The 26,589-nt window shown below is 42.4% G+C and overlaps 1 protein-coding gene across 5 annotated transcripts in view; it reads left to right on the forward strand.

Annotated features, from left to right (window-relative positions):
* The window catches only part of ccser2a (coiled-coil serine-rich protein 2a), a 47,980-nt gene extending 41,004 nt beyond the window's left edge, over positions 1–6,976 (forward strand). For 3 of the 5 annotated variants that reach the window (XM_047603460.1, XM_047603462.1, XM_047603461.1), the window contains exon 10: positions 1,844–6,976. In XM_047603460.1, the coding sequence (XP_047459416.1) occupies positions 1,844–2,581 (738 nt within the window). In that variant the 3' untranslated portion in view covers positions 2,582–6,976. The remainder of the gene's footprint in view (positions 1–1,843) is intronic. The other 2 variants (XM_047603463.1, XM_047603464.1) reach the window with 2 other exon arrangements.
* The last annotated feature ends 19,613 nt before the right edge of the window (positions 6,977–26,589 follow it).

The raw sequence follows: 26,589 nt of genomic DNA on the forward strand, positions 1-26,589 counted from the left end.
AAATTGGCACGTTTCTCTGTTAGCCCGGTGATTTTCTGTTAAAGCGATAGCATCATTAGTGAGCTGAGATATTTACTTCTTGGCAGCGCAGTGAAGAGCTCAATATGATAGCAGCTAATGATTACTGTCTGTATCAAACAGCTGTAGATGCAAAACAAAAATCCCTACAGATGCTGCATGTTGCCATCACTGACTGGTTTGAAGGAAAAAAAAAAATATAAATACGCACCCATCACACGCCTCGCAATTAAAGGTCCTATGCGGTCTAATGCCTGAGGCATGTTTTTTTTGGTTTGTGATTCTCATGAAACACACCATCTAAACTGAGACATAGGATAAAGCTTAGATTTAGGACGTTGCCGTTTGTCTATTTTTGATGATGTTGGATTCATTTATATAATGTGATTTGGTATCATCCTTGCAGTATGTGCATCGCATCCTCGGCAGGGATTCACTCTTTTTATCAGTCAAACTTATCGGAGCTCTTCTAAGATACAACTGAAGCTTTCTTTCTTTGCTTTCTTTGTCACACTGAGGGCTGGACAATGGTTTTGTAACAGGCTAGTGGAGGCATTGTGCCAGGAGACCAGGAGAGGGAGCTGTGGCCCCGGACATCTGCCCACAGTCACAATACAAATGACTGATGGCTGCAACCGCAGCCTGACCAATGCAGCTATATATACACACGTCCTCTGAGATCTTTTTACTTCAGGAGAGGGGGGGCACGTCTCTGCTAAAACTGACATCAAGCTTTTTAGCAGCTTTAGGCTGTTCCAGGTGAACTAAGTCCCAAGTTTGTGATGGTAAAAAACAGCACAGCCACCAATATTGATTACAGAAAAAAATGTACTTGTAACTCTAAGCTTGCTGGCGGTTTGATAGATATAATAATCACTGTCTGCCTGGCTTTATAATCTGCTGTTTATCCGAAAAATTTGGCCAGAAAGGATTAATCATATGGCCCAACAATATGTCTTCTAAAAGCTCAATTATTTGCATTTCAGGTTTCACAGTTTGCTTTTCGAGAGCTTCTTCTAAACAAATAAAGCAGAAATGGAAAGATAAATCATAAACACTCGTATAATCTCGACAAAGTCGGTACAATAGCGCTGAGAGGAATGTTAACTCTCTTTGTGAGTTTTTGTCGAGTGTGTCAGAAATGCAGGGGGTTCAGCTTTTATGTTTCTGCGCTGGATAATTAGCCTCTCTGTAACACGTCGAGTATTGAACATGATCTGCATCACAAAGACTATTGAAGTTCTGTTAAATATTCTATTAGATCATACTGTTTTTCATCATTTCGTGCTCACAAACCGTATGTCCCCCAAGTGGAGGACGACGCCGTGGTAGGTCCAAATCTCATGTGGTTCAACAGCACAGCGTGGCCTTACACAGGCAGCAGGCATTGTAGCTCTCAGTTTGAATGTTTTGAAGTCCCACTGCAGCAGCGATCAGAAAATGACTCTAAGGCTTCGCTAGATTCCAGACGCTCAGACGGCAAGGTTATTCCCCTCTGGTTGTTATTAAGTGCTGAATCAGGGCTTCCTCTGTGCCTGTACCTCCCCCATTCTAGGAACAGTTCAGAGACTGGCAATGTGATATATGAAGAGTAAACAAGTCGAAGAAAGGCCGAATTTTTAATTGACTTTTTGATGCAGAGTTTCCTTCACAGCCGCAAAGTATTCAACAGCGAGGATTCTGTTTCAGTGAAAGAGACTAAAAAGAGGGGAGACTTATTCAAACTGGTATTTTCCAGGACATGTTAAAAAACAACCATTACACGCAGCCCGTTCGATGATTAAATGTTTCGTCCCTTTTCATGTATTTCTCCTCTTCTCCGCAGCCTCAAATACTACAGCCTTTCAACCCTTGTCTCAACGAGCACCTCAGCCGGGCAAAGCCAGTAAAAACTCCCCCCACCGCGGGCCACAGTGACTCCACAGCGACCGCATTAGAGGAAGCACACCATATAGATGCTGACGGTCGTTTTGAAGCTCCTATGGCAGACGTGTGTGGGCCAGCAGGCCCTGACAAGTTGAGTCATCTCCCCGCCACCAACATGCACCGCCTGGGTTCCTGGGCTCCACAGGGGATAACTGCCAGAGACAGTCCAGTATCAGCAGCTCAGCCTGCAACGCAGCATGAGAGGAGAACCCCCGCTGTGACACTGCAGAACTCCGTCACTCCCAGATCTGCTGCTTCAACTTGTCCTCGCATGCTGCAGCGTCCCCGCCTGCACAAGCGCGTCTCTCTCCCTTCACTCAAGCCAGGGGGCACTGGTGGCTTTGCCTCTCCGAAGGCTGGCTGTCCGGCAGGGCCCGACCCGGCTGACCAGACCAAGCAGCTGCCGCCTCCATCTAGAGGCCTTCCCTGTTTTAACGCCGGACCTCAGGTGCGGGCTCCGGGCCCGTGTCGTACTCCGCCTCTTCAGCCTCACAGAACATCACAGCCCGGCAGGGATGCGGAGTGCAGCAGCTCCGGCCCGGAGGAGTTCAGCCGGGGCGCGCTCAAAGACCCCGGGTCAGCTAAGATCCCCAGACCTTTGAGTCGATCGTGCCCTCCCAAGCCAAAGATCCCCTGAGGAGCTTAAATCTGCACTTTGACACTGACTTTTATCCCCTTTTCCTCCTAGCCATAATAACAGTGTGACTGTTTTACTTTATGAGTGTCAAAGGGACAGACACCGAGCTCATTAACCCGCATGAACCGTTCAGAAACTACCTGTGTCGGTGACATTGATATCATGACTGCTGTACGGTATTTTCACCAAGCTTCCACAGCTCCACCACGATTGATTAAAATGTGGTATGTAGCAGGATCTTACCTTCACAGCGACGCACGGTGATTCACTGTGAGACAGTGTTCAGATGGAGGCGAATTTTATGGGAGAAGAGTTGTTGAGTTTATAAGCTTTGCACATGTACATGGAAGCTACAGATGGAAGAAAAGAGTGTTGCCATTCAGACTAGTCAGGTTATTTATTTTTTTTTTGTAATACCCGCTGACTAAAGTCCACTTGTCGTCACACAGCCGTGTCCTTTGACACACAGGTGCATATTATTATTTTTTTTTTAAAATAGCTACAGGTTATATGTTTGTGACCTTTGCTGTGTAATAGATGGCCCCTGGTGAAAATAGAGGAAAAAAATAATAAGTGCGAAAGAAAGGAAGAAAAGTGAAAGTGAAAAATGGGCTGGGGACTGAAAAGCAAATCTGTCAAAGTCACTTCCAGAATGAGAGTTTGTGTTTGTGTGTGTATGAACGTAGGAGGCGTTGAGTTGACAGGCAGAGAAGAAAATAGCTCCACATCGTAAGTTCCTACGCCCTGCGTTACATCCAGAGTGAACCTTCGGACCCTGTGCATGTTAACACACGAGGTTGCAGATCTTCTGTGGAAATGCACTGATGAAGGAAATATGGGCGAATTAGCGAAGTGTGAAGGCAAAGAGAAGAGCGGTAAAGCTCCCAGAAAGTCAGGTGTGTTCAGGTTCAAAGGAAAATCACATCTGTATGCAAATATAGAACATACGTTGTTATGATTGTAAAATTGTGAACCGTAAGAACATTAAAGCTACTTGCTACATCACAAATAAATTAACTAAAAACAAGCTGGAAGGTGGAAGAAAAAATGAGTGATCTACCTCATTTAAGGCTGTAATTTGATGAAAAGTAGAAAATCTAGTAAGTCGGGCTCAGGTTCAGAAAAGCGACGCTTGATATAAGAAAGAGTAATTTGGGAGTCAATTAAATAATTTGTGCAGACAGAAATGTTCACAATGCACACTGACTTCCTTGAACTGACTTCTCACTTAATTGCCCACACATGAAAACATTAGCTAACAGGAATTCATTAGACATGCAGAGCTGCTGCCTGGTGTAAATGTGCGTGTTGTCGTTTTTTTTTTTTTTTTCTCCCCCCCGGCTCTCCTCCTCCTCCTCCTCTCTCGCACATCTCTTTGGGAACATCAAAGGTATTACCGTGGTATTTTCAGGTAGGGAGCCTTCGGGGCTTTAGTGGCGTTTCAGTGGGAGTTTTGGAGAATTGTGTTTATCGCTCCTTTTGCAGTCAAACGCTCCTGAAATGTCCCCGAACGAAGAGCAGCAGTGTGTTAAAAAGGCCTTCTGACAGCGACTCTGCTCTCTTCTCTGTCACACCGCGTGACCGCATGGTGTACGCCTCTGGCAGTGTCCGGTCTACTGCGTCCAATAATGCACCCCGCGCAGACAACGTGAGACAGAGGAGAGATGCACATGCATACGCATCCGGACACACAAGTCGTACGGGCGCACATGTACGTGAACTCTGACAAAACTCAGAGAGACACAAAACTCAGAGGGGACGCTCACACGAGTTCGCACTTCCCAGCAGTCGCACCAGGACACCGTCGCACACACGCGCGCTTTGAATACTATATGATAATGCGTTATTTTGTGAGCTCTCCGATGTACACGCTGAAACATCTGTCTCCTGGATCCAGATGGGGAAAAAAAAGATGTCCGTCTCTAGATTACCCTTGAAATTGTTAGAGGCTTGTGTGTGTGTGTGCGAGGGAGAATCGATGTGGCTGATAAAACATGTTTACCTGTTGGATGGCTCAACATTGCGCCGAACCAGCCAAGCAGTCAACACGGCCCCGCGAAGCCAAGGAAAACCCATTTCTTTTAATGAAAATGGAAGCCGAGACAGGAAGATACATACGGAGCATGAGAAAGAAATACCGCCGGAGACAATAAAATGAAGCAGTGGGAATGGGCAGTGATGAAGTGGCGAGGGCGCTAATGATCAAGATAAGCTCTTCCCGTCAGACTGTTTGCGTGTGCCTGTAAAAATGTTGTGAAGGTGTTTGTATAAGATAGGCGACGGAAACAGAACGCATTGAGCTGCTCTGCGGTCCAGAGAATAGCCAGATCCTTTCAGCTGTGTCACTCACTGCTAAGTAATGCCAAACAGGAAATCAATGTTGCCCGCTGTGTGTGTGTGGTTGTGTGTGTGTGTATGTATATGTGCATCTCCAGGCACCTCTGGCTGCCAGTGTTTTCCTCTTGGAAAAGAGAGAAAGAGGCATGTGTCTGCCCGGGCCAAAGGCAAAGCCATGCCAAGGAAAGCAGGGCAATGCCATCGTTCTCTCCCTATGCTGTATTCCCTATCTCCAAATCAATGTCCCCGCTCAGTTTAGCAGTCAAGCCAATCAGTCTTGCTGGCTATGCTATAACTAAACCCCAACTGGGAAGAAAACCGTCTGCCGCAGCTCGGATCAATTCTAATGCGGGATCTTGAAAACTCACAAATTATTAAGTTGCATGGCACAAGAGGAACGTCCACAATGTCACCACGAATGACACGGGAATGGACCTTTTTGGCACATTATCTATATAAATGCTTTCTTGCGACACCATGGACATGCACTTCCACTGAGGGACATTACTTGACTTGTAAACAAACAACAACAACAAAAAAAACACTGACATTTAGAGAGCGAATGCATTTAAAGTAGAGCAAATGCAGAAAAAAAGAAGAAGCATATTTGCAGTTTCAAACTTTTGGTTCTTTGGCTCATTTCCCAAAACACAGGGAAAAGTAATAAAAAAAATACTTTCTTATGGTTTTAGTCTTGCACTAAATTCCCTTCATGGCGGTTATAATCTTCAGTTTATGTCGAAACAGAAAACAAGAAAGATAATAATTCAAATGCATGATTATTCTGGAGGAAGCCATTTGTGTTGCCGTAGAACTGTATTAAAAACAAATGTGCTTCTTTATTGAACATTTATGCTCATTTTTACATGTTGGTTTCCATTTTTGTTTCAGCTGTATGGCTTTGGTTCAAACATATGTCTCATAACAAATGTTTTGCTTCCCCATGCAGCTGCTTTAAGAAAACACTGTCAAACCCTGCCCAAGAGAGACAAATATAGCCAGTGGCAGGCTTTTAACTGTAAGAAGTATTTAGCACCTAAGCGACAAAATAAAGCTGATTTCAGCTAAAGCTAATGCTGCTACATAAGTATCTGCTGCTGCTAAATTCAGTAAACTACTGTTGACGAATATTTAAGCGTCAACTCCTTAAAGGACCAATGTCTGGGGTTTTGGGACATCTAGTGGTGAGTTTGCATATTGCAGCAAACCGAATACCCCTAACTTGGTCTGCTTTTTACAAACATTTCAGAAATTTGAAATACGGTGATCGCCATTGTCTTCTGTGCCAGAGTTTCAGTTTGTCCGTTCTGGACTACTCTATAAACTCAGTCCTCATGTAGAAATAAAGAGATGATTCATAATCGGTTACAGGTGATTTAACACCACTGTTGTAACAAACCACTGTTCCAACCACAAAAACACTGTCGTCAGGTTTTCTGGCAACACCTACTGGTCCTGGTGGTCGTTTAAAAGTAAAAACAAGAGCGTAAAACCACAAATATGCCTCTGATTATTTCTGGAGTAACTCTACTGTTATACTTGTGTTTTTTTGTTGCCTGAGCAGCAACGGACATGTTGCACTCTACTTACTGAGCATTTACTGATTTACCACTCAAGTGTTACTACTTGTCATATTTGTCACGGCTTAGAGTTTACAGTGTCAGCACATAAAGTACTATAGTGTAACTGTTCATAGGCTTTCCATAATATGCAAGGTCACTGTATTTATCTCGGCATAATCTACGATGTCTCGTAGCGGTTAAACACCGTCTCCAGTATCTGTGCAATACCGTCTGAAGCAACCACACGAGGGAAAGCTGCACCATATCTTTAGTGACCTTTTTATGCAAGTGGGAGTGGGGAAGCAAATAAAGCTTTTCTTTTCTAATCTGAAGCACTTTAAATGACATAAATTGTTGATGCTGTACGAATATTTAACTGGTTTTTGAAAGCTAATTTTGATTTCTTTTGTTCTTTCATCTCCCTCGTTTGTCTCTGCAAAAATGATGTTTTTCTCTGAAGCTTTGTGAGAGAGCAATAAAGGTTGGCACAACAATACAGGTGCTGGCCAGTAAATTAGAATATCATCAAAAAGTTGAATTATTTCAGTAATTCCATTCAAAAAGTGAAATTTGGACATTATATTCATGCAATGCACACAGACCGATGTATTTCCAATGTTTATTTCTTTTAATTTTGATATTTATAAGTGACAACTAATGAAAACTCCAAATTTGGCATCTCAAAAAATTAGAATATTGAAAAGGCCAATGAAAAAAAATGTTTTTTTTAGAAATGTTGGCCAACTGAAAAGAATGAACATGAAAAGCATGCGCATGTATAGCACTCAATACTTAGTCGGGGCTCCTTTTGCCTCAATCACTGCATTAATGCGGCGTGGCATGGACTCGATCAGTCTGTGGCACTGCTCAGGTGTTATGAGAGCCCAGGTTGCTCTGATAGTCGTCTTCAGCTCCTCTGCATTGTTGGGTCTAGCGCATTGCATCTTCCGCTTCACAATACCCCATAGATTTTCTATGGGGTTAAGGTCAGGCGAGTTTGCTGGCCAATCAAGGACAGGGATACCATGGTCCTTGAACCAGGTACTGGTGGTTTTGGCACTGTGTGCAGGTGCCAAGTCCTGTTGAAAAGTGAAATCTGCATCTCCATAAAGTTGGTCAGCAGCAGGAAGCATGAAGTGCTCTAAAACTTCCTGGTAGACAGCTGCATTGACCTTGGACCTCAGGAAACAGAGTGGGCCAACACCGGCAGATGACATGGCACCCCACACCATCACTGACGGTGGAAACTTTACACTGGACCTCATGCAACGTGGATTCTGTGCTTCTCCGCTCTTCCTCCAGACTCTGGGTCCTTGATTTCCAAAGGAAATGCAAAATTTGCTTTCATCAGAAAACATAACTTTGGACCACTCAGCAGCAGTCCAGTCCTTTTTATCCTTGGCCCAGGCGAGACGCTTCTTACGCTGTTTCTTGTTCAAGAGTGGCTTGACACACGGAATGCGACAGCTGAATCCCATGTCTTTCATGCGTCTCTTCGTGGTGGTTCTTGAAGCGCTGACTCCAGCTGCAGTCCACTCTTTGTGGATCTCCCCAACATTTTTGAATGGGTTTGTCGTCACAATTCTCTGCAGGGTGCGGTTATCCCTAGAGCTTGTACACTTTTTTCTACCACATTTTTTCCGTCCCTTCGCCTGTCTGTTAATGTGCTTGGACACAGAGCTCTGCGAACAGCCAGCTTCTTTAGCAATCAACTTTTGTGTCTTGCCCTCCTTGTACAAGGTGTCAATGGTCGTCTTTTGGACAACTGTTAAGTCAGAAGTCTTCCCCATGATTGTGGAGCCTTCAGAACAAGACTGAGGAACCTTTTAAAGGCCTTTGCAGGTGTTTTGAGTTAATCAGCTGATTAGTGTGGCACCAGGTGTCTTCTATATTGAGCCTTTTCAGAATATTCTAATTTTCTGAGATACTGAATTTGGTGTTTTCATTAGCTGTCAGTTGTAATAATAAAAATGAAAATGAATAAACACTTGAAATATATCACTATGTGTGGAAGGAAAGTATACAGTATACAAGTTTCACCTTTTGAATGGAATTACTGAAATAATTCAACTTTTTGATGATATTCTAATTTACTGGCCAGCACCTGTAGAAGAAACCCACACGTGTGCTCTGGCGAATCTTCTGTCGGAGCTCCTGATATTTGATTCCCATTCAAAGTGCTTACATGTTATACCAATAATTTCAGTGGGTCAAATGCAAAAATGTGAAACACCGGGGCAGAGCGTGGTGGTGTAGCATCAATGAGAAGCTACTGGTTAAAATGCACGAGTGCTCACGCGCAAAAAGGCCGAGCAGCTGAGCTTAGTTGAAGATAAAAGATTTTGTTCTTCCTGTTTTTGCCGACTGCTGGTTGTATTTCTGTGAAATAAAGTACGATTGTAAAACAAACACCGCGCTGTGATTCATAGAATAGAATTCGAATCTTTTCTTCCTGCACAACACTGACTCTTTGTGTTTGGACAAATGTCAAGAAGGTACACACAATTGTTAAAATTCTGTTCAAATTCAGACCCATCTGAGACTTCAAGGAGACCCGGCGTGTTACAAAATGGGAATTGTACGTGTCCACAATAAATATGGACACCTTTGTGGAAAAAAAAAAGACAGAGAAAGCAGGAGTGAAAGGTGGAGCAGTAGACAGACTTCCATTAGGATATGACTTTGTTGTGTTATCGCTGCTATGACGCCAAATTAAACCAAGTAGCATGACTCATCTCTATTCATTACAAACCATGCAGCTGCTGGACACCTTGCATATAGTCCACTTAATAATGGGGTTGCAGGCTTCAGAGACGATGGGTGGGTAAAGAGCCTGCCAAGTGCAAGGAGGACAGTCATTAACTTGGGAAAGTGGGAGACGGAGTGCAAAAGGTTTTCGTTTGAAAGAAAGCCCAGCTCTTTCATCAGGGACTGACAAATATGTGTTTCAGACTTTCTGCGCCGCAGCAATATAGAGCAGCAGGTTTCTGCTCCAAGAATACGGCTCCAGCAGAGTCACTTTGAGGATACTTTTAAGAAAACGGAATAAACTGCTGGGGATTTTGTCCGTAATTTAAATAAATGTAAAGATAAAATGTTCAAATGGATTAAATGTTACTGTGTGTGTATGACTGTTTTTGTTTGGTAAAGCTGTTAAGGGAAGGTTTGGGATGTTAACAGAGACTGCGGTCGCTTGGACGTGATCGGTGCAACATAATTGGTGTTTGGTGAATATCAGTACACAAATAAGATGATGATTCTGAAACATTCAATGAAATTGAAATGTCGTATATATTTTAACATCGTCTTTACCTCTGATAGAATTTAACTTTGCAGGTCATCAGAGGCCCAGGTAGTTCAGTTTTTCCTTTTTCTTAAACAGTATTTAAATCACAGAGTATGGATTTTAAACACAGTACAAAAGATGTTGATTCAACTGCATGATCATTGTTGGAGGATGCAGTTTGTGGTGATGTTTAACTGGATTTAATTAAATGCAAAAGTGTTTGTGTTCTTTAGCCTAGCCCGCTGACTAAAATAGGGTTGTCAAAATAACAGAAGCATGTGTCAGCACAACACAATGGAATTCAGTAGCGCTGGCTCATCTCTTAGTTCCTTTAAACAAACACTAAATACCATAACCTTCATGAAGCTAAAATTAGTGCATGGTACGTTTCTCATTAGTGTACCTAATGAACTGTCTCATGTGCGTTAATTATATTATATATAAAGTTGTTTGTGTCAAAGGAAAGGAATAAAAACAAACTCTACTCTCTGATGTCTTCTCTGTGAAAACTACGTATAATAAGGGATCCCTCAAGTCAAACAACATGTTTTAACAAACCGCTGACCTGTGTAAACACACCCTAATGGGTAGTGTAGCATATTTCATATCATAAATTAATAAAGAATACAAGACATCAGAGTAATTTATTTATTTATTTACTCAGAAGTATATTGAGGTGCAGGCCTCATTTACTTTTACTACTACTTAAATAACAACATCATTAAAGTAAATGACTGTTTAACTATTAAGAACTACTATAAAATGAAAACTTGCATCTTAATTCTGACGCCGTGGTCTCCTCCTCTGTCCTCCTCCCCATGAACGCCTCGTATTCTGTGTTGTGGTTTAACCTGAGGTAAGGTTTGTTGTGTTGCTGCAGCTCAATGCTTTAGTTACTTTTTACTGCTTTAGTTGCTTTTTAGTTACGTTCCCACATTACCTCGAATGACTAAAGTATCTGAAGTATCGTTATTTGGATTTGAGAATCGATTTTAGAGCATAAAGACCTGATATCGGAAGTATCCATAGTTCGGTATCGATCCACACTGACACACCACAGTGAGCTGTCGTTTTCTTACTCTGCTGCTGGTTCATTACCTAACTTCAACACTTTGCTGCTAATAGTCAGTAAACAAACTTGCTTGCCAACTTGTAGCTTGTAACTTTAATCATAGTTGCTGTGACCTCAACTGAGGCTTTGTGCCAGAGGTTTCCCGAGTACTAGTCTATCACCACCGATTCTGCATAATATAACCACCTGCAAGTTGTGAACTAATGTCTCGGCTCTCCTGTGTTGTTGTGAGGCTGCTTGTCGAGGGTCTCTTCGCTTCTGAATTCACTCATCTGTAAACTTTGTGTTTGTTTGACTATTTAATTAACTTTCACATGTGATAATGATGATTTAAGTCTTATTTAGCCTTTGATTTGACTGCTACGGTTGTTGGGGGCAGATTTTCCATCGCTGGAAACCTGCTAGAAGATATTTATGTAAATTTTAAAAATGTAAACACTGTTGTCTTGAACGCAGCTCACTGACACGATTATTTCCTGTAAGCTTGGCCTCAGACTAAACACGGCTTTTGTCTTGCATAAGAGCGCAGATTCCCCTTGGATTCGCATGCTTCTGCACAGCTTGCTCTGCCTGCTGCATGCTGTTTATTGTTTCTTCCGTTGAGTTGCTGATTATTGTTTACAGCTGCTGCTCTCGTTGCCACACGCTGTATGTTGTTCTGCTTGTCAATGATTTAAGATGTCATGTTGCCTCGAATTAGATTTGTGACTTTATTGCTATTTAAAATTCAGTAAGTTATCAGGTTTTCTTTTGCATTACTTGCAAGTGGAGAATACATTCCCATAAATTTTACATGTGTCTCGCAGGATGACGGTCTGGTGGCTGGTGACTGACCTACAAAAACACGCACTTGCTAGCTCATTTGGTACACCTGCTCTGCATTTTTTTTTTTTTTTGTGAATAACTGAGCGAGTGCTTGGTCCAACAGTATGCTCATTTTGGAGGGTGTAGTTTGTGGTGCTGTTAATTGAGTAAATGTGTGAATAGAATAAAAGTGTTTCCATTACTTTGACACTTTTCAATTCAATCCAGTATAACAGCACCACAAACTACACCCTCCAAAACGATTACACAGTTGAATTACCACGTTACTTACTGTTCCAACATGAAATGAACATTAGAACAGTCATGAAGGGGATTTAGTCCAGTGCTGTTACATTAAAATGCATTAGTGACCTTAGACTTAGACTTTAATGACCCACAAGGGAAATTCATTGGTCATAATAACAAAAAGATGAGCTGTTATACAGCTGGACAAAGTTTGGTATAAAATGAGTTCTGTAGCGTTCACTATTCTGCTGTAGAATGAGCTCCTCTGTTCCTCTAGTGTAGTGGATGAGGTGGATAGTCCATGATGGAGAGCAGTTTATCCAGTGTCCTCCAGTCCCTCACTGAGACAAATGTCTCCAACTCCCTACCAAATGCATGTCCAGCATTTTTGATCAATGTATTCATCCTTCTGATGTCTTTTTTTGTTGGTACTACTCCCCTGGTACTACAAACCACAGCAAAGTACAGGACACTCGCTACAACCGACTGGTAGAAAGACTCTAGTAGCTTGGTGCACACATTGAAAGGCCTGAGCTTCCTCAGAAAGTAGAATCTACTGAAGCTGATCTTATACAAAGCATCGCCGGTGTCCTTCTATTCCAGCCTGTTGTTCATGTGCTTGTAGCGGTCCACTACTTCCACCTCCAGTCTCTGGAGTGTGATGGGCTCCAATGGTGTCCTCTTCCTCCTGAAGTCAGTGACCAGCTCCTTGGTCTTGTCCACATTCAGGAGTAGGTGGTTTACCTGGGACCACTCCACAAAGTCCATGATCAGTGTCCTATACTCCACCTCCTGTCCATATCTAATACACCCTACCACTGCAGAGTCATCAGAGAATTTCTGCAGGTGGCAGGACCCAGAACTGCATCAGAAATCAAAGTCAGAGGTGTAAAGAGTTAACAAATATGGAGAGTGAATGTAGTTACATTTCGTCGTCTAGTGAGGTTTTAGTGCTGCACATTATTAGCTGTGTTCACATTCACATTTTTTTGCGAAATGAAAGCAATCGTTTTGAAATTGTGCTTTGTACGTGTTTCCACTGAAAGGTGGTTTGCGAATAGGCTTTTATGCTCGTAAAGTCTCATCTCGCCATATCCTATTATTCTCTTAAAATCTCGTCACACGAGACTTCACTTTGAGGAAGATGCTTATGCGTAGTAATCTCCCATAAACCATAACATTTAAATGGAAAAATGTTCTTGGTTTTCAGTATGTATTAAATTCGGACATCCACCCTAATGCTCGGACATGTCTTAACTGTAAACCTGGATAAATCGGAGACGATTGGGTTTGGGACAAATAATCCCATATCTCAGTCTGACAGGTAGTCCAGTCCAGCAGGTAATCTCTTCGCCTGTGAGCTGGCAAACTGTGTCTTTCACTGTGCCGTACGTCAGCAAATGTAATCCGCGGGATCCAGTCAGGAATCTTTTCCACATGTTGTAATTGAAATGCATTTAATCAGGAAGGTGTGTGCAGGTGACCGATGTATTTAACGATGAATGATTTATGAGTGATGGATAGCTTCTGCTACATTCACACTGAAGAGTCATGTTCTTTATAGTTCACATCATGCTGAGTGTGGATGTTGAAGCTCTTTAATTTTTGCGGATGGTGCTTTTAAAAAGTCGGGCGCAGTCGTTCCGCCCTTGCACGCGGTGGTGAGCGGTGCATGAAAGGTAAACAGGACACTGTTAATGGTAATTGTAACAGTATGTGATTTGAATCCCAGGCGTGCAGTAGCCGGGTTTATGTCGGGGCCGGGCTGCACCGGGCTAAACTAAATGAGTAGTTCCGTAGTGCAGCTATAGATGTCTACAGATGGATCACACAGGTAGGTGGGGTTGATTATGTGCTCAGTGGTGTGCAATAGCAGCTTTAAATTTCACTGCATTGTAGGTATTTGACCTTTATTGTCCATGTTTACATTACTGAGATTGCCTTCATGATATGTCATTTATTTTTGAGTCTACTTCTCTGTCGTTGTTTAATGTCCTCCTCCCCAAATACACTTATAATCCCAACCAATGTTGCTGGTAGCCAAATATTTGTTTGCATTTGCAGTTGATTCTCTTAAACCACTTGCCTGTCACAGTTACTTAACATCTTTAAGCTTCTGCGACAATGAGCAGGAGAGTTATTCAAACACTTAAGCAGTGACAGAGGCACAGGGGGCCGTTTTGTGTTTGACTTTTGTTTTGTTTTCAGACTCGCTGCCACCAGGGTGCTGGGCCACTTCTCTTGAAGGAGAAATGCCAGCCTCGTTCCTTTCCTCCGGCAATACTTTCAAATATTCACAAACGCTACAGGCGAGACGGCTTAACTTGAGTGTGGTGGGAAAGTTTAAGCGAAGGGAGGGGGCCGGGGGCTGAAGTGCGTGTGCAATATTTGCACCGTTGGATGGCAGACGAACATGACCATAATTGGATCCCTTGACAGGTGTTTGACTTCCGCCTCCTACGGGAGAGGACCTTCTGACGGTGATGCTTTACTTCATACATAGATGCTCATTGCTATGCGCTGATGAGTGTGAATGATACAGTGGAAATCAATGTTAAAGATCTTCAGATCAACCATCGACCATTGGAGTGTTTAGAGGTATTTAATGGCTTGTTTATTTATTTCAACACCATGATCGTATGATTCCTTAGAGGCTGTTTTGCATACAGGTCATTAGGCTGTCTGTTCAAACAGTCTGACAAAATGTAGAATTAATTTGCAGTTTCACAGCATTAATAATCAGCACACTTTGAATCCCCTACTTCCATTGTCATTTGCACTATGAAATGCATGTGTGTATTTCCATTGGGTTTTTGTATTCAGCTGCATTGCGAGTTTGCAAAGCATGTGTTGCAAAACTGATGAAGACGTTTTCTTGATTTGCTTTCGTTTTATCCGTTATCCGTTGCTGTGCATTGAGTATATTTAAGATTTTATATTAAATATTATTCATATCATTGCATGTAACTATTGTGTTTTGTGCAAATAGAAAAAGCGAGCAGCAGCCTCCCCTGGCTTTGACTCAAGGTTCCAGACTCAAATCCTCCAGTTGTTCTCAAGCTTTATTGCAGGCTTTCTTTCGGATTAGCTGTGCCGCACTGTTCTTTTGTTGGACTTTTTAGCATGATTGATGGGACTGAGGTCTGCACAAACTGAAGTCAGTCAAAGCTGTCAAGGACGAAGTCTAAGCCTTCATATCTACTGACTGGTCAGTGGAAAAGTTTTAAAAGGTTCTGTGTAACCAAAGTTTCACCAGGTGCAAGGCAGTGGTAGATTTTTAAATAAATAAAGGCCGAATCTTAACTTGTTAAATAAACCCCAGGACAAACAGCTGGTTTCATTGTTTTAAACCTCATTATTAACTTAGTACTGTGTTTGGAGCTGTGCACATAGGAAAAATAATGGATAAAGCAAGGAAGCTTGTGAAAGAACCTTGAGTGCTGAATCCTTAACCAGCTAAACAATGCTTCGTTGGCCTTCAGTTGCAAAGACTCAGGAAGCTGGTAGGATTAAACTAATTTATTGTGGACTCTGGTGCGTCTGAGATAATGCCCAGGATAAACTGGAGACATGCCTTGCAGAGAGGCTACATTTACAGCACATTTTCACAATTTGCAAGATGATTCTGCTTTACAGTAAACGTCTTCTCATCTGTAGGAGGTGCTGGGTTAAATTTAACCTAGGAACTACTTTTTTGTTTGTTTCATTTGGATGGTTGGTATTGCCGAGATTTTTGACCAACTACCCCGTCTACTGTGCCACAGGAAGTCGACTAGTCGCCGATCATGTGACCATAACCACACGGACGCCTCCCAGAAGAAGAGGTGAGACAGGTCAGTCAACCAGCAGCGATTCAACACTTAACTAAAGATAAAGCCCATTCTGCCTTGACATGCAATATATGTAAGTAAGTCCTGAAATACAACAAATGCACTACTGCATTACACACCGATCTGAAAATGCATCCGCTAAGCTAATAGACGCTAACCGTCTAAATTTATGAGGCTATTGTCCTATTTTTTTGCGGTGCCGATTTACATAGGCTGTGGTTGTAGAGCACGTTTTTTTTTTTTTTTATCCTTGATGTGAGTTAATGGCCCATGCGACCCACTAAACACTAGACGTCCGTCATTGGACGATCAAATGAAACTATATATAGCACAGACGCAGCTTCGAACCGATGTCTGAAATTAGTTTAAATTTGACTTAGAAAAGACGTCTTCAGCAACCACATTTGGATTACAGTTAGCCCTTAGTCATCTGGCGTCAATATCTCAACTTTAGGGGGACCTAAATTAGACGTGGAAAAACGACTTGCAAAAGACGTGGTTTGGACAACTCTTTTTGTGCAGTGGGACTGTCAGTCTGACGCTTATATTATGTGGCTCTCTCTTATCAAACTCATCTTTACCATAGGCTACAGTCCCATTGCGCAAATAGAAGTCCAAACAACATATGTGCAGAAGCCTAATTTCCTTCACAATACGATCATTTTAAAAATCTCCTGTCTCAGACATCTATGTGACCTCCAAAACCGTGACCTAGCTTACACCTCATGTAGACGTCCAAAATTGGTAGTTGGACCGATTGATGCAATATGTGATCTGCACGTCCATCAGAAGCCTAATGTTTAGTGGGGTGTTTATGGTGTTGACATGGGCTACAGCTGACTGGATCCGTGTTCAAGCTTCAAGCTTCAATTACCTTGCAGAACAACCTGCATAGCTTCCTTTGTGTGAGGCTACAATATGTATTCGGGTCAAAGATATTTCAATGTTGCAAAGCATTACTTTCTACTTTGTTTTTGCATGACGTTATCAAGTTTTTTAAAGTCGACCAATGTACATATTGGTCGACTTTTTAAAAAAATCAGACGTCGTTCACACCTTAGTGCAAATATTTTGCTTACTCAGTCCCACTTTTCATGTCTTAACCACGTGAGCTGCTCTTGCCGTTCTGTTTTCATTCTTCTACCTTTAACATCTGCCGAAACTCGATGCTTTTCTGCAGTATCAGCTGCAGCACTTGCATCATCAGAGGATTGTGTGCTTTGAAATTAGAGTTGATATGTAGAATCGAGCCATCGCACAGGCCTGTTGCTATGGCAGCCTTCTGTTCTTGTACATTAAATGCAATGGCTAAACACTTGGCAGCACATTTTGTAGGTCACCCAAATTACCATTTCCACAGGACATTTCGGGTGGTGCTTATATTTGTCGGACGACTGCACAGTGATACTTATACTCAACACCAACCTCTGATATTTATGTCCTGCCCATACACAGTGCAGATTTAGAAGTATTTTTCAACTTTCTGAATTTTCTACATTATTGCATAAAAATGACTCAAAACATCAGGGGATTTTCAGACGATATCTGATAGTAGACCGTGGAAACCCATCAAACGTCGTTTGTTTGGTCGAGAAAATATAACTATTTGTACATATCTGTTGGGTGCAAAAGTAAGTGAACTGTTGTTTTCAGTATCTGGTGTGACTGTGAAATAACAACTCGTCCAAGTTGTCCACAGTGGAATTTTAGCCCATTCCTTGCTTCAGCTCCTTCCACAACATTTCTATTGGATTAAAGTCAGACTGTGACTTGGCAGTTCTAAAACATTAATTTCAGACTTCTTGAACCACTTTTTTCTAGAAAAGCTTGTGTGATTGTAGAAACACTTTTTGCTTCACGGCCCAGTTACTCTTAAGATTGAACTCACAAACAGAATTTGTTGGTAAAATTAAGAATTCATTGGCTCATCAATGGTGATAAGCCGTCCAGGCCCAGATTTAGCAAAACAGGACTAAACAAACTTCAATATTTCACTGACAGGATGAGGTTCTTGTGCTGGAATAATACAGTGTTATTTCCTTTCCAGACATGAGTCTCTCATTTAAACCAAATAATTCTAATTTGGTCTCGACTGTCCCAAAACATGTTCCTAATAATTTTCTGGCTTGTCCACATGATGTTTAGCAAACTGCTGATGTGTATGGCTTTGTCCTTGCCACTCTGCCAAGTTCAATGTGGTTCTGCACTGTGCTCCTGATGGTGGATTCATGGAAATTAACATCATCTCATGTGATAGAGGCCTTTAGTTGCCCATAAGTTACCCGGGGTGCCTTTGTTCCTTTGACCTTTTGGACTATTATGCATCTTGCTTTTGGAATGATCTTTATTGATCAGCTACTCCCTCTGAGTCTAATGGTTGTCTTAAATCTAGATTTTTCCAAACTCTTTACAGTAAGCTTTTCCAGCCTGATGATCAACAGCAACATGTTGTTTAGACTGGACTGTGACAAATCCCTGATTTGTTTTAAACAAAATGTGGCACTGAACGACACCTGGGTCTCCTTTTATTGACTGAAACCACTCCTGAACAGATGGACTCTAATTTGAAATTACCCTTTAATTCTGGAGATGCACACAGATCTGTGTTGTTGGCTCATAATTTCCTTGATTAAACAAATACCAAAGCATAATATGTCAGCTTGATTCGTTTGATTGGGTTCGCTTTGTCTACTGCAAGGATTTGTGTGTAAAAAAAAATCCATTGATGTTTTGAGTCCTCATACTAACCAGCCACAGTGGACGAATGGTTATATGATATGAATTTTTTCAGATTAAACAACAATTAGATCTTTATTTCTATGGAACATTTTCCATTATACGTAAAAAACAGAAACAGAAACTAAACATCACTCGGTTTTTTATTGAAGCTTTGTTGTGAAGATGCAAAGAATTATCTGTCAGATACTATCAAGGTGTCTACACAGTGTTACAAAGAGAATCCAAGCTTAAAAAATGAATTTAATAATATCACACTCGTCTGCCTTTGCAGAATATCTTATCTACCTTGTCTTGAAATTCTCCGTGTGTCGGAAATCTTTGAGGATCTCAATGATAGCCGAGGTCTTAGGCCAGTAATTGCATTGCACGGAGCCATAAATTGTTGGCCTATTATGTTCTGCACGCCTCAATCTAAAGTTTCTAACATTTATGAGCCTAAACTCGTCTTCTCTATTTTGAGGACAATGCAACTGAGCTCACCCACTCAGCCACCCACAGATGGTATAGTCAGTCTCAGATCACAGACATGCAAACAAGAGGAGGAATACGCAAAGATATACCGTATAAGCCCATCTATAAAGCAGGGCTTCTATAGAGCAGATGGATATAAAAATACTTAAAAACATAATTAAATGAGTTGTCAGTGCATCCTTGCATACTTTAAGACAGCACTGAGTTTGTCCTAGTGATATGAATCCATGAAGATTTGGGATCTTCCCCATATCACAGGAGTCCATTTCAGATGCAGAGCACACCCAGGCGGATTTCTAGAGTTAAGTGCCGGGTGCTTTGAATAATTAGTTTAAGCACAGGTGAGTGCCTTACTCTTTAAAAATTAGTTTTTCTTTGTAGGATTTTTAAAGCCCCGTGCTATTTCAAAGATTTTGACATTTGGTGACATGGAAATAAGTGTCAATTTTATGAAGCTGCTGTCTGTTTGTGTGGTGGAAACTGTCTGATAATATATGGAGACGTCAAAGACTTCTTCATGACCAGTTTAGTTTGTTATACACTCAGGGGTCCAGTGTGTAGGATTTAGGTTGATATATTGGTAGAAATGGAATATTATTTTTGCAATTGTGTTTTCATTAACATATAAATAAGTTTTTATCTTTGATGGGACCCTTCGTATGCTGCCTTCAGAAGAACTTGTGAGCATGCGCTTTGGACACATGACGACGAAGGTGTTGTGAGCACACTGCTGCTTGAAATAAAGGAAAAATGCGATAAATACGCATGGGGAGATGTACATGAAAAAGTAGGAGAGTCTACAAAAATCTTGATTCACAAATTCCAGAGACTCATAAAGCAATCCTAGCTTCAAATTTGTACGTACAGAACTGTCTTGTTTGTAGCGTCCATGTAGTTTCCAGATTCCTGCTTCAATGCACACACTGAGGTTCTCATCAGGCCCAGAAAGGCCTGAGCTGGCCTCGAGCCCAGGCCTTCTCGCTGGGAGGCATCAGTGCTAACCACTTAGCTGCTGTGCTGCCCCACGCTGAAGGTTTTTTTAATAAAATGTTGGTGTCTACAAGCTACCATGGCTAACAGTTCAGCAAGTTAATATTGTAGTAAATGGAAGAATGAGGTGAACTGTTGACGGACATTAAGGTCTGCACCATTACTGAACACGCAACTAGTAAACTTACTATCTGAAAACTACACTTTCAAGGTCAAGATGAAACAAGCACAGACTCTTGGAAGGGACGTGGACTTTTTAAAGCAAAGAGAGTATTATACAACAAAATCAGTTTTATACATACATTCTTGCGGCCGGCTTTATTGTTGGTTCTAAATTGGCTACAGGCGTAAATGTTTGTGTGAATAGTCGTTTCTCTCTCGGGGCTCTTTCTGTATTGAGAAATGTCATCACTCGCTGCCCAAGTTCTCTTTCAATTCAAAGTTTGCAGCTAACCTAGTACTGTATAGCCTGAGTTTCTGGATAGTTTCTTCTCCTGCCCCTTTCATCAAGGATGCTTTAAGAGCACTTGAGACAGCCAGGCATCCCAGAATGCATTGCGCGGGAGTCATCAGAGTTGGTCCAAATTACAGAATAACTGTCTTTAGAGTCTGTACTTCAGAGTTGAACCTCTCCAGTCCGAATTTTGCATGCCCCCTCTGTCTGCCTCTTGATGGACTACGGGGTGTGCCTTGCCTCTTGACTGGTGCCATATGGATTAGGCTCCAATCTTTGTGACTCCTTAAAGGTGACTGGTTGTAGATAACGGATGGATTTTGTGGTCCACAGAAGATGACGTTGATAATGCTTAGATAAACACTCATGGTTAATCTCCGAATCTGTCAACATCTGTTGGATGGATTGTCATGAAATCTGGCATCGATGTTCTCAGGATGTTAGCTTTGAGATTTAACATTTCATATTTCACCATCATTAAGGCTTAGTTTGTTTTAGGGTGAATACTCCCATCCACCTTAGTTGCACTTTGTACTTGATTCTATTTAACAGGCAAGTTTATATGCTATCATTAAGACAGTGGACATTTCAAACTTGACCCCAGTGAAACATCTGTATGCTAACCATAGACTGTACATCGGCCAAACTGACGCTATATGCCACACTTCCTCCAGGCTAACTCGTGTTTCCTTTAATTAATACTACACTCAGCTCTACCTCCACCGGTTCCAAAGAAATGTTGGCTAATAGACCCCTTCACTTTTGAGGACCAGTTCAGCCGTCCATCTTTATACTGTCCATGATGCTGCTATGAACAGTAGCGTTAAGCTCAACGTGGCTTTGTGTTCATATACATCCTCTAAGAGCTTCTAGCATGGCTGTAGGCTATTTTTATTATACGGTCTTTGTATTTTATGAGGGTTTCATTGTTTCAGAGTGCCAACACCACTTTGAATAAATGACTAATTCTTCAGCTCTCTTGAAGCCTCAAGTTCTTTTCTAAGTATAAAGGTACAACATGTAAATTATCAAAGCATGTCATCCCGGGATGCAGCTAATTATTTTCTTTATCGATTTATCTGACAAATCCTTTTTCTCCGTTATTTGATTCTGTGCTCGGCCTATAAAGTGTCAGTACATGTTCCCTTCAGAACCCCGAGGTGACATCTCAAACTGTCAGTTCAAAACCCAAAGGTTTACCATTTCCAATGATCTAAAACAGCAAAAAGCACAATTACCTTTTTGATGAGACTTGGCCGTCAGTCGACTCATTGATTAAATGACTGCTTGTCCCAGCAAAAATTAGGCAAATAATTGTTTGGAGGGCTGATATTGTGTTTTTTTTTTTCTAGCTAAAAGTAGAGACAGTTTATCATTACCAGACTGGAGACCTGTCCAGGGTGTACCTTGCCTCTCGCCAGATGACAGCTGGCGTGGGCTCCAGCAACCTCGTGACCCTAGTGAGGATAAGTGGTAGTAGAAGATGATTATCATTAAAACTTATCATTAAATATGTCCATATACAGAACACTGGCCTCTTATCAAAATATAAATACAAAGGCATTATGACATAACTACATTTACATTTACTACATCAGCAGAGGAAACTGTGAACGTAACTTTTTCATATTGAAGCAAAGCAGTGGACATGATAACCGCTTTGAGACAGAATAGCTGTTTTAATGCTAGTAAGTCTCCATTTATTGATTTTTGTTTTTTCTCAATATGTCATCTGTGACGGGGGGGGGGGGGGGTCCTGTCAGTACTCTCCTTTGCTGCCTGCATCACTGACAAAGATTAGGTGTTGCTGTCAGAGGTATGGAGTGCGTAGCGTGAGAGAAGAAAAACAACAACTTTAATTTGGTTTAAGTCTGTGGCTGTTTTAGATTCTTGTGTTCAGGTACAGGGTTAAAAAATATCATTACCTGACGGATCTGGCGACCCACTCCCGCCTTCTTTAGCAGCAGAACCCACACCCGACCCCCACAGGTACACCGCGGCCCCCACTGTCCTATTTCCTCTGCAGAACAGTGTCCTGGGTGTGGAAAAGCATAAAGCCCCCTCGTCCCAGTTTATGGCACTTTCAGGGTGTTTCCTAATGTTCATAGGTTATATTTGTTGTCCGGTGACTCTTGCCCTGTCCCAGTCCACGACGTGGTTGTTTCTTTTGCAGTTGTCTGATTTTTGTGTCCTTGTGAGACATGATGCTGTTTCCTTTACTCATTCCCTCTCATGTTCTTTTCTTCTTGTGTTGAATGATCTGCCTGTCTCCCCAGTATACGTGCCATTGCAAGGGCTGTGTGCTATTTTGGAAATGTCATCGCATTTGTCATCCTGTTTGAATTTGTGTACCAGAAGTTGCCGTAGTTTTGTGTGTGGGTTTATTGCAGGGCCCATCTCGTGTTTCTTCAGTTAATAATAACATGTGCGGGTTCTGTTTTTGCGTTTGGTTTGTTTTCTTGTGTGTAAAGTTGATGTTTGAATCGTTATACTACGTCATGAGAAATGAGGATCTCATTGGTTTCTGTTTTCATGTTGTTGAGTTCTGAGAGTCCAAGAAGGGGTTTAATTATTTCAACCAGTGCTTTACACTTTCCCGCACATGGGACACTCTCCTTCAGAGGAAATAGGACTAGTGGGCGCACGCCGGGTTGTCAAGAACTACGGCCAGATGTCAAAAGTTGTTGGCGTGAGACTTCTGAAAAAGGCGAGAGCTCGTTATCGAAACTGTCAGTTAATAATAACATTAACCCTGTCTGAACACGAGAAATTAAAACGTGTATATATATAAATGAGGCGTGATGAACCCATTTGAGCTTTTTAGTCTGTAGGGTTGATCCAATAAAGCTTTTCACAAAAGCTGGTTCGCTTCTAATTTGAGGAAGCCCTTTCTAGAGGGATTAGTCACAGGAAGTACACTTAGCCAGTGGCACAGCAGATGGAAAATTGCAGCTGATCAGAGTCTAAAAAATCAAAAAAAAAAAAAAAAAAATACAAAGTCTCCTTTGGGGGGGGGGAAATGGACCAGCGAGTCGCACGTCATCACTGACTCAGCCTCTTTTTAGTAGTTAATCTTCCCACGCTGCTGATGCACTGACACGTTTAACCTCTGGGCAGCATGGTGTACAGGTGAGCATGCACTGCAGTGTTGTATGCACGGGCAGGCCAAGTCTCTTGCGAGGGAGAAAGGAAAGGCCTTATTAATCAAAGCTAATATCTTACTTGGCAAATGTTCTGACACTTTTCTCTCTTAGCGTTTGGCTTCTGTAGTGCTTTGCAAAAAGACAACAACAGACAAAATAGTTTGGATTTCGCAGCAGAAATATTTGGCGCTCGGTTAAAAGCGAATTTCCAGTCCACTTCGCAGGGGAGCCGGCTTGAGCTAAATGCAACATTACGCACAAAGGCAGATTTGAAGATCGTCTTGCTGCCGCATTTCAGATATCCTCCGATGCACCTTGTGATTCAAAGAAGCAAGTGACGGATGCGGGCCGCGGGAAGGCGCAAATTGTTTGCTGTATCTGTTAGGAAATGAGATCAGCGCTGCTCATTCATGTCGAGTTTATGAGCTTCGCCCGTGTTGCAGCCCTTTAATGTCTCTCTCAAAGGAAAAAAGCTGTTTATTAGAGATTATCTGCCTGCGGGTTCTTTTCATCCACATTACGCTGCGAACACCAGTCCGACCTTGAAACTTTGGATAAAGCTGCGTGTGTCTTCAAGCGATTTACTTTTCTTTTATGCTATATGCTTTTTTCGGACGAACCCCCTCTGTCTTCCTCTCGTCATCTGCTCCAGCTCAGCTGGAGGGATCTGGAGGAGATTCATGTCCCAGGGAGAGTATTTGTCAGTAACAGATCAGCCGGTGCTGCTGCGGTGGCAGGTATCTCCATCACCTTGGTGGTGCTTTTCCTCCCCTACATTGATCAACTCCCGGCGTCTGGCTAAGTGGGTTCTGGAAACGCATCTGCTGCCTGAGAGACCCTCTAACAACTGGGGACTTGGCGAAGATCTATACTTAAAGCTCTGCGGAGGTTTGGCCGATGACTCAGATCGAGAGCGGGCGCTTCATCTGCAGCTCCGGGGCTGGCGGAAGAGCGTCTGCCCGGAGAACGGAGGGGGCACTGCAGTTGTTGAGTTTGAAAGACGCCCCCTCCCCCTGCGTCTGCTGAATGCTAGATGTCATTGCACAATCCTTTCCCGTCCCTGCACACGTAATAGACTTGTCCAATATGCAGAGACCGGATCGCGTCAACACACTCCGACGCGCACTTTGCAGCTCTCGCCTGTTCTCTTGAGTGAATAAACAAGGTGTCCCATGATGGACAGACACAATCACAGAGTGTTTTCTTGCCAGTAAGCATCTGTCAAGCACCTTTCCATTTTTCAGACGCGTCGGTATACGGCCTGACAGGAGATGTGATGCAGATTCTCAGGATATCAAGTGAATAATGGGTTTACTGGGAAATCTTTTGGTGTTACCGGCGAATTTTGTCTCCGTATGTGGGACGTATTTAGAGCTCATGTGTTCAGTACCCGAAAAATGGAGTTAAAAAAATTAAAAAATAAAGTTCTCAATCATTTTCTTCAGCGGGCTTTGGAAAAAAGGATGCGGGATGGAGCTTCGCCTCGTTACATGGCAAAAGTAAACACTGCTCGCAGCCCCCTAACGCCAAAAAAAAAAAAAAAAAAAAACGGTCGGACTGTGATCTACCAGCGCCAAATAGATCGATGTGAGTCATTCCAAACATGCTTAACTGGGCTTTGGCTGTAATGAAACTCTGCCGCCCTGCGTCCCTGGAGTCCAACACATAACACGGCGAGATGGAGAGGGAGCAAATGACTCGCTGCATGAGCCGGCAAAGAAAATAACTCTCACTTCAATGGCCTGGGTAAGTGGAAGACTGCGATTCTCACAAAGTTCATACATCCTTGAACAATGGGTTTTCGAATATTTCTCCAGGCATGCAAAAATTGTCTGCAAGTCTGTTTTCAGAATTAGAGAGAGAGAGAGGGGGGACTTAACCTGGCCTTTGTCCTCTGATCTCAGCGCCGCCTGTACTGCGAATTTGAATTGTCAGGTAATATTGGATAATATTGTGACAGTGAACTTGGTATTATTACCGTTAATGGCTTTGATGGAGGAGAATAATTCTCCGCTAAATATCCGGTGAAGAACAAAATCGATGAATAGATGAAAGCTGCATGCTGCGCGCTCCGCAGCCGCTGAGGCCAGACAGTGGTCCGAGGTTACATGCAAGGCAGCGGAAAACTAAAAAAAAAAAAAAAAAAATCTTTTTCCCTGAGTTACGAGATACAAATGACCAAAACACTCAGACCTCCATTGTGGTCCAAGGCAAGAGGCTGCAGCATGTTTTTCCTCCATTTTCTCCCGAATGAACAGTTTCTCATGGGTAACTTGCTTGAAAACCGTATTTGGTTTGAAGGCCGAGCCTTAGCGGACAGCTGCTGTATCAGAAAGACATCACAAACACTGCAGTTAATACTGCCGCTTGTCAGCTCAGTGTATATCTTCTGTAACCTTTCATAAATATCAGAGTCTGCTAGGTTTCTGGCAGAAGCAGATCTTTTTTATTTATTTTATTTTTTGTCCAACTCTGTTTGGAGGGGAAACGTCTCCAGTTTCTAACATTAAGAAAAAGTCCGGCTTGATGTTTTATCCCAGACAGCCTGTTTAGGGTCTGAGGCAGGCTCTCTCAGTTGTCACATTGGCCTTGGCCTTGCACATTTTTGTCAATTACCCGGCAATGGTGTGGGACACATTGGAAAGGTTGAGGTGGGGCCTCCTTGGCAAGAAGCAGCGTCCGCTGATGCAGACTGACGCTTGGCGTAAAGTGCCCTCACAGAAATGGCACCGAGGTAGAAAAATGTCAACTCCATCAGGCAGCGGAGGAAATCCCTTTCAAGTCAGTTTAAGGGAACTCAACTTGTTCCGTGCCTGCACGTCGTGGAACGGGGAACTCGCTCAGGCACAGCGACTCGTTGATGTGACCTCCGCTGGGTCAAATGGATTCAGCACCTGCGTCTCTCATTTTCATTCCTTTATTTTACATATCTTTCAATTTGTCATCTGGTCTTTTCTCACGCAGCGGTGTGTGTGGACTGCAGGGTGGGATGTGCAGCACAGGATGTTGTTAGATTCATTTACAAATTTTTTTGCGGTACTGAACGTCAGTCATCACTCGCGGTGAACAATTAG

This window comes from Mugil cephalus, chromosome 13 (genome assembly GCF_022458985.1).
Source record: "Mugil cephalus isolate CIBA_MC_2020 chromosome 13, CIBA_Mcephalus_1.1, whole genome shotgun sequence".
NCBI classification, from domain to species: domain Eukaryota; kingdom Metazoa; phylum Chordata; class Actinopteri; order Mugiliformes; family Mugilidae; genus Mugil; species Mugil cephalus.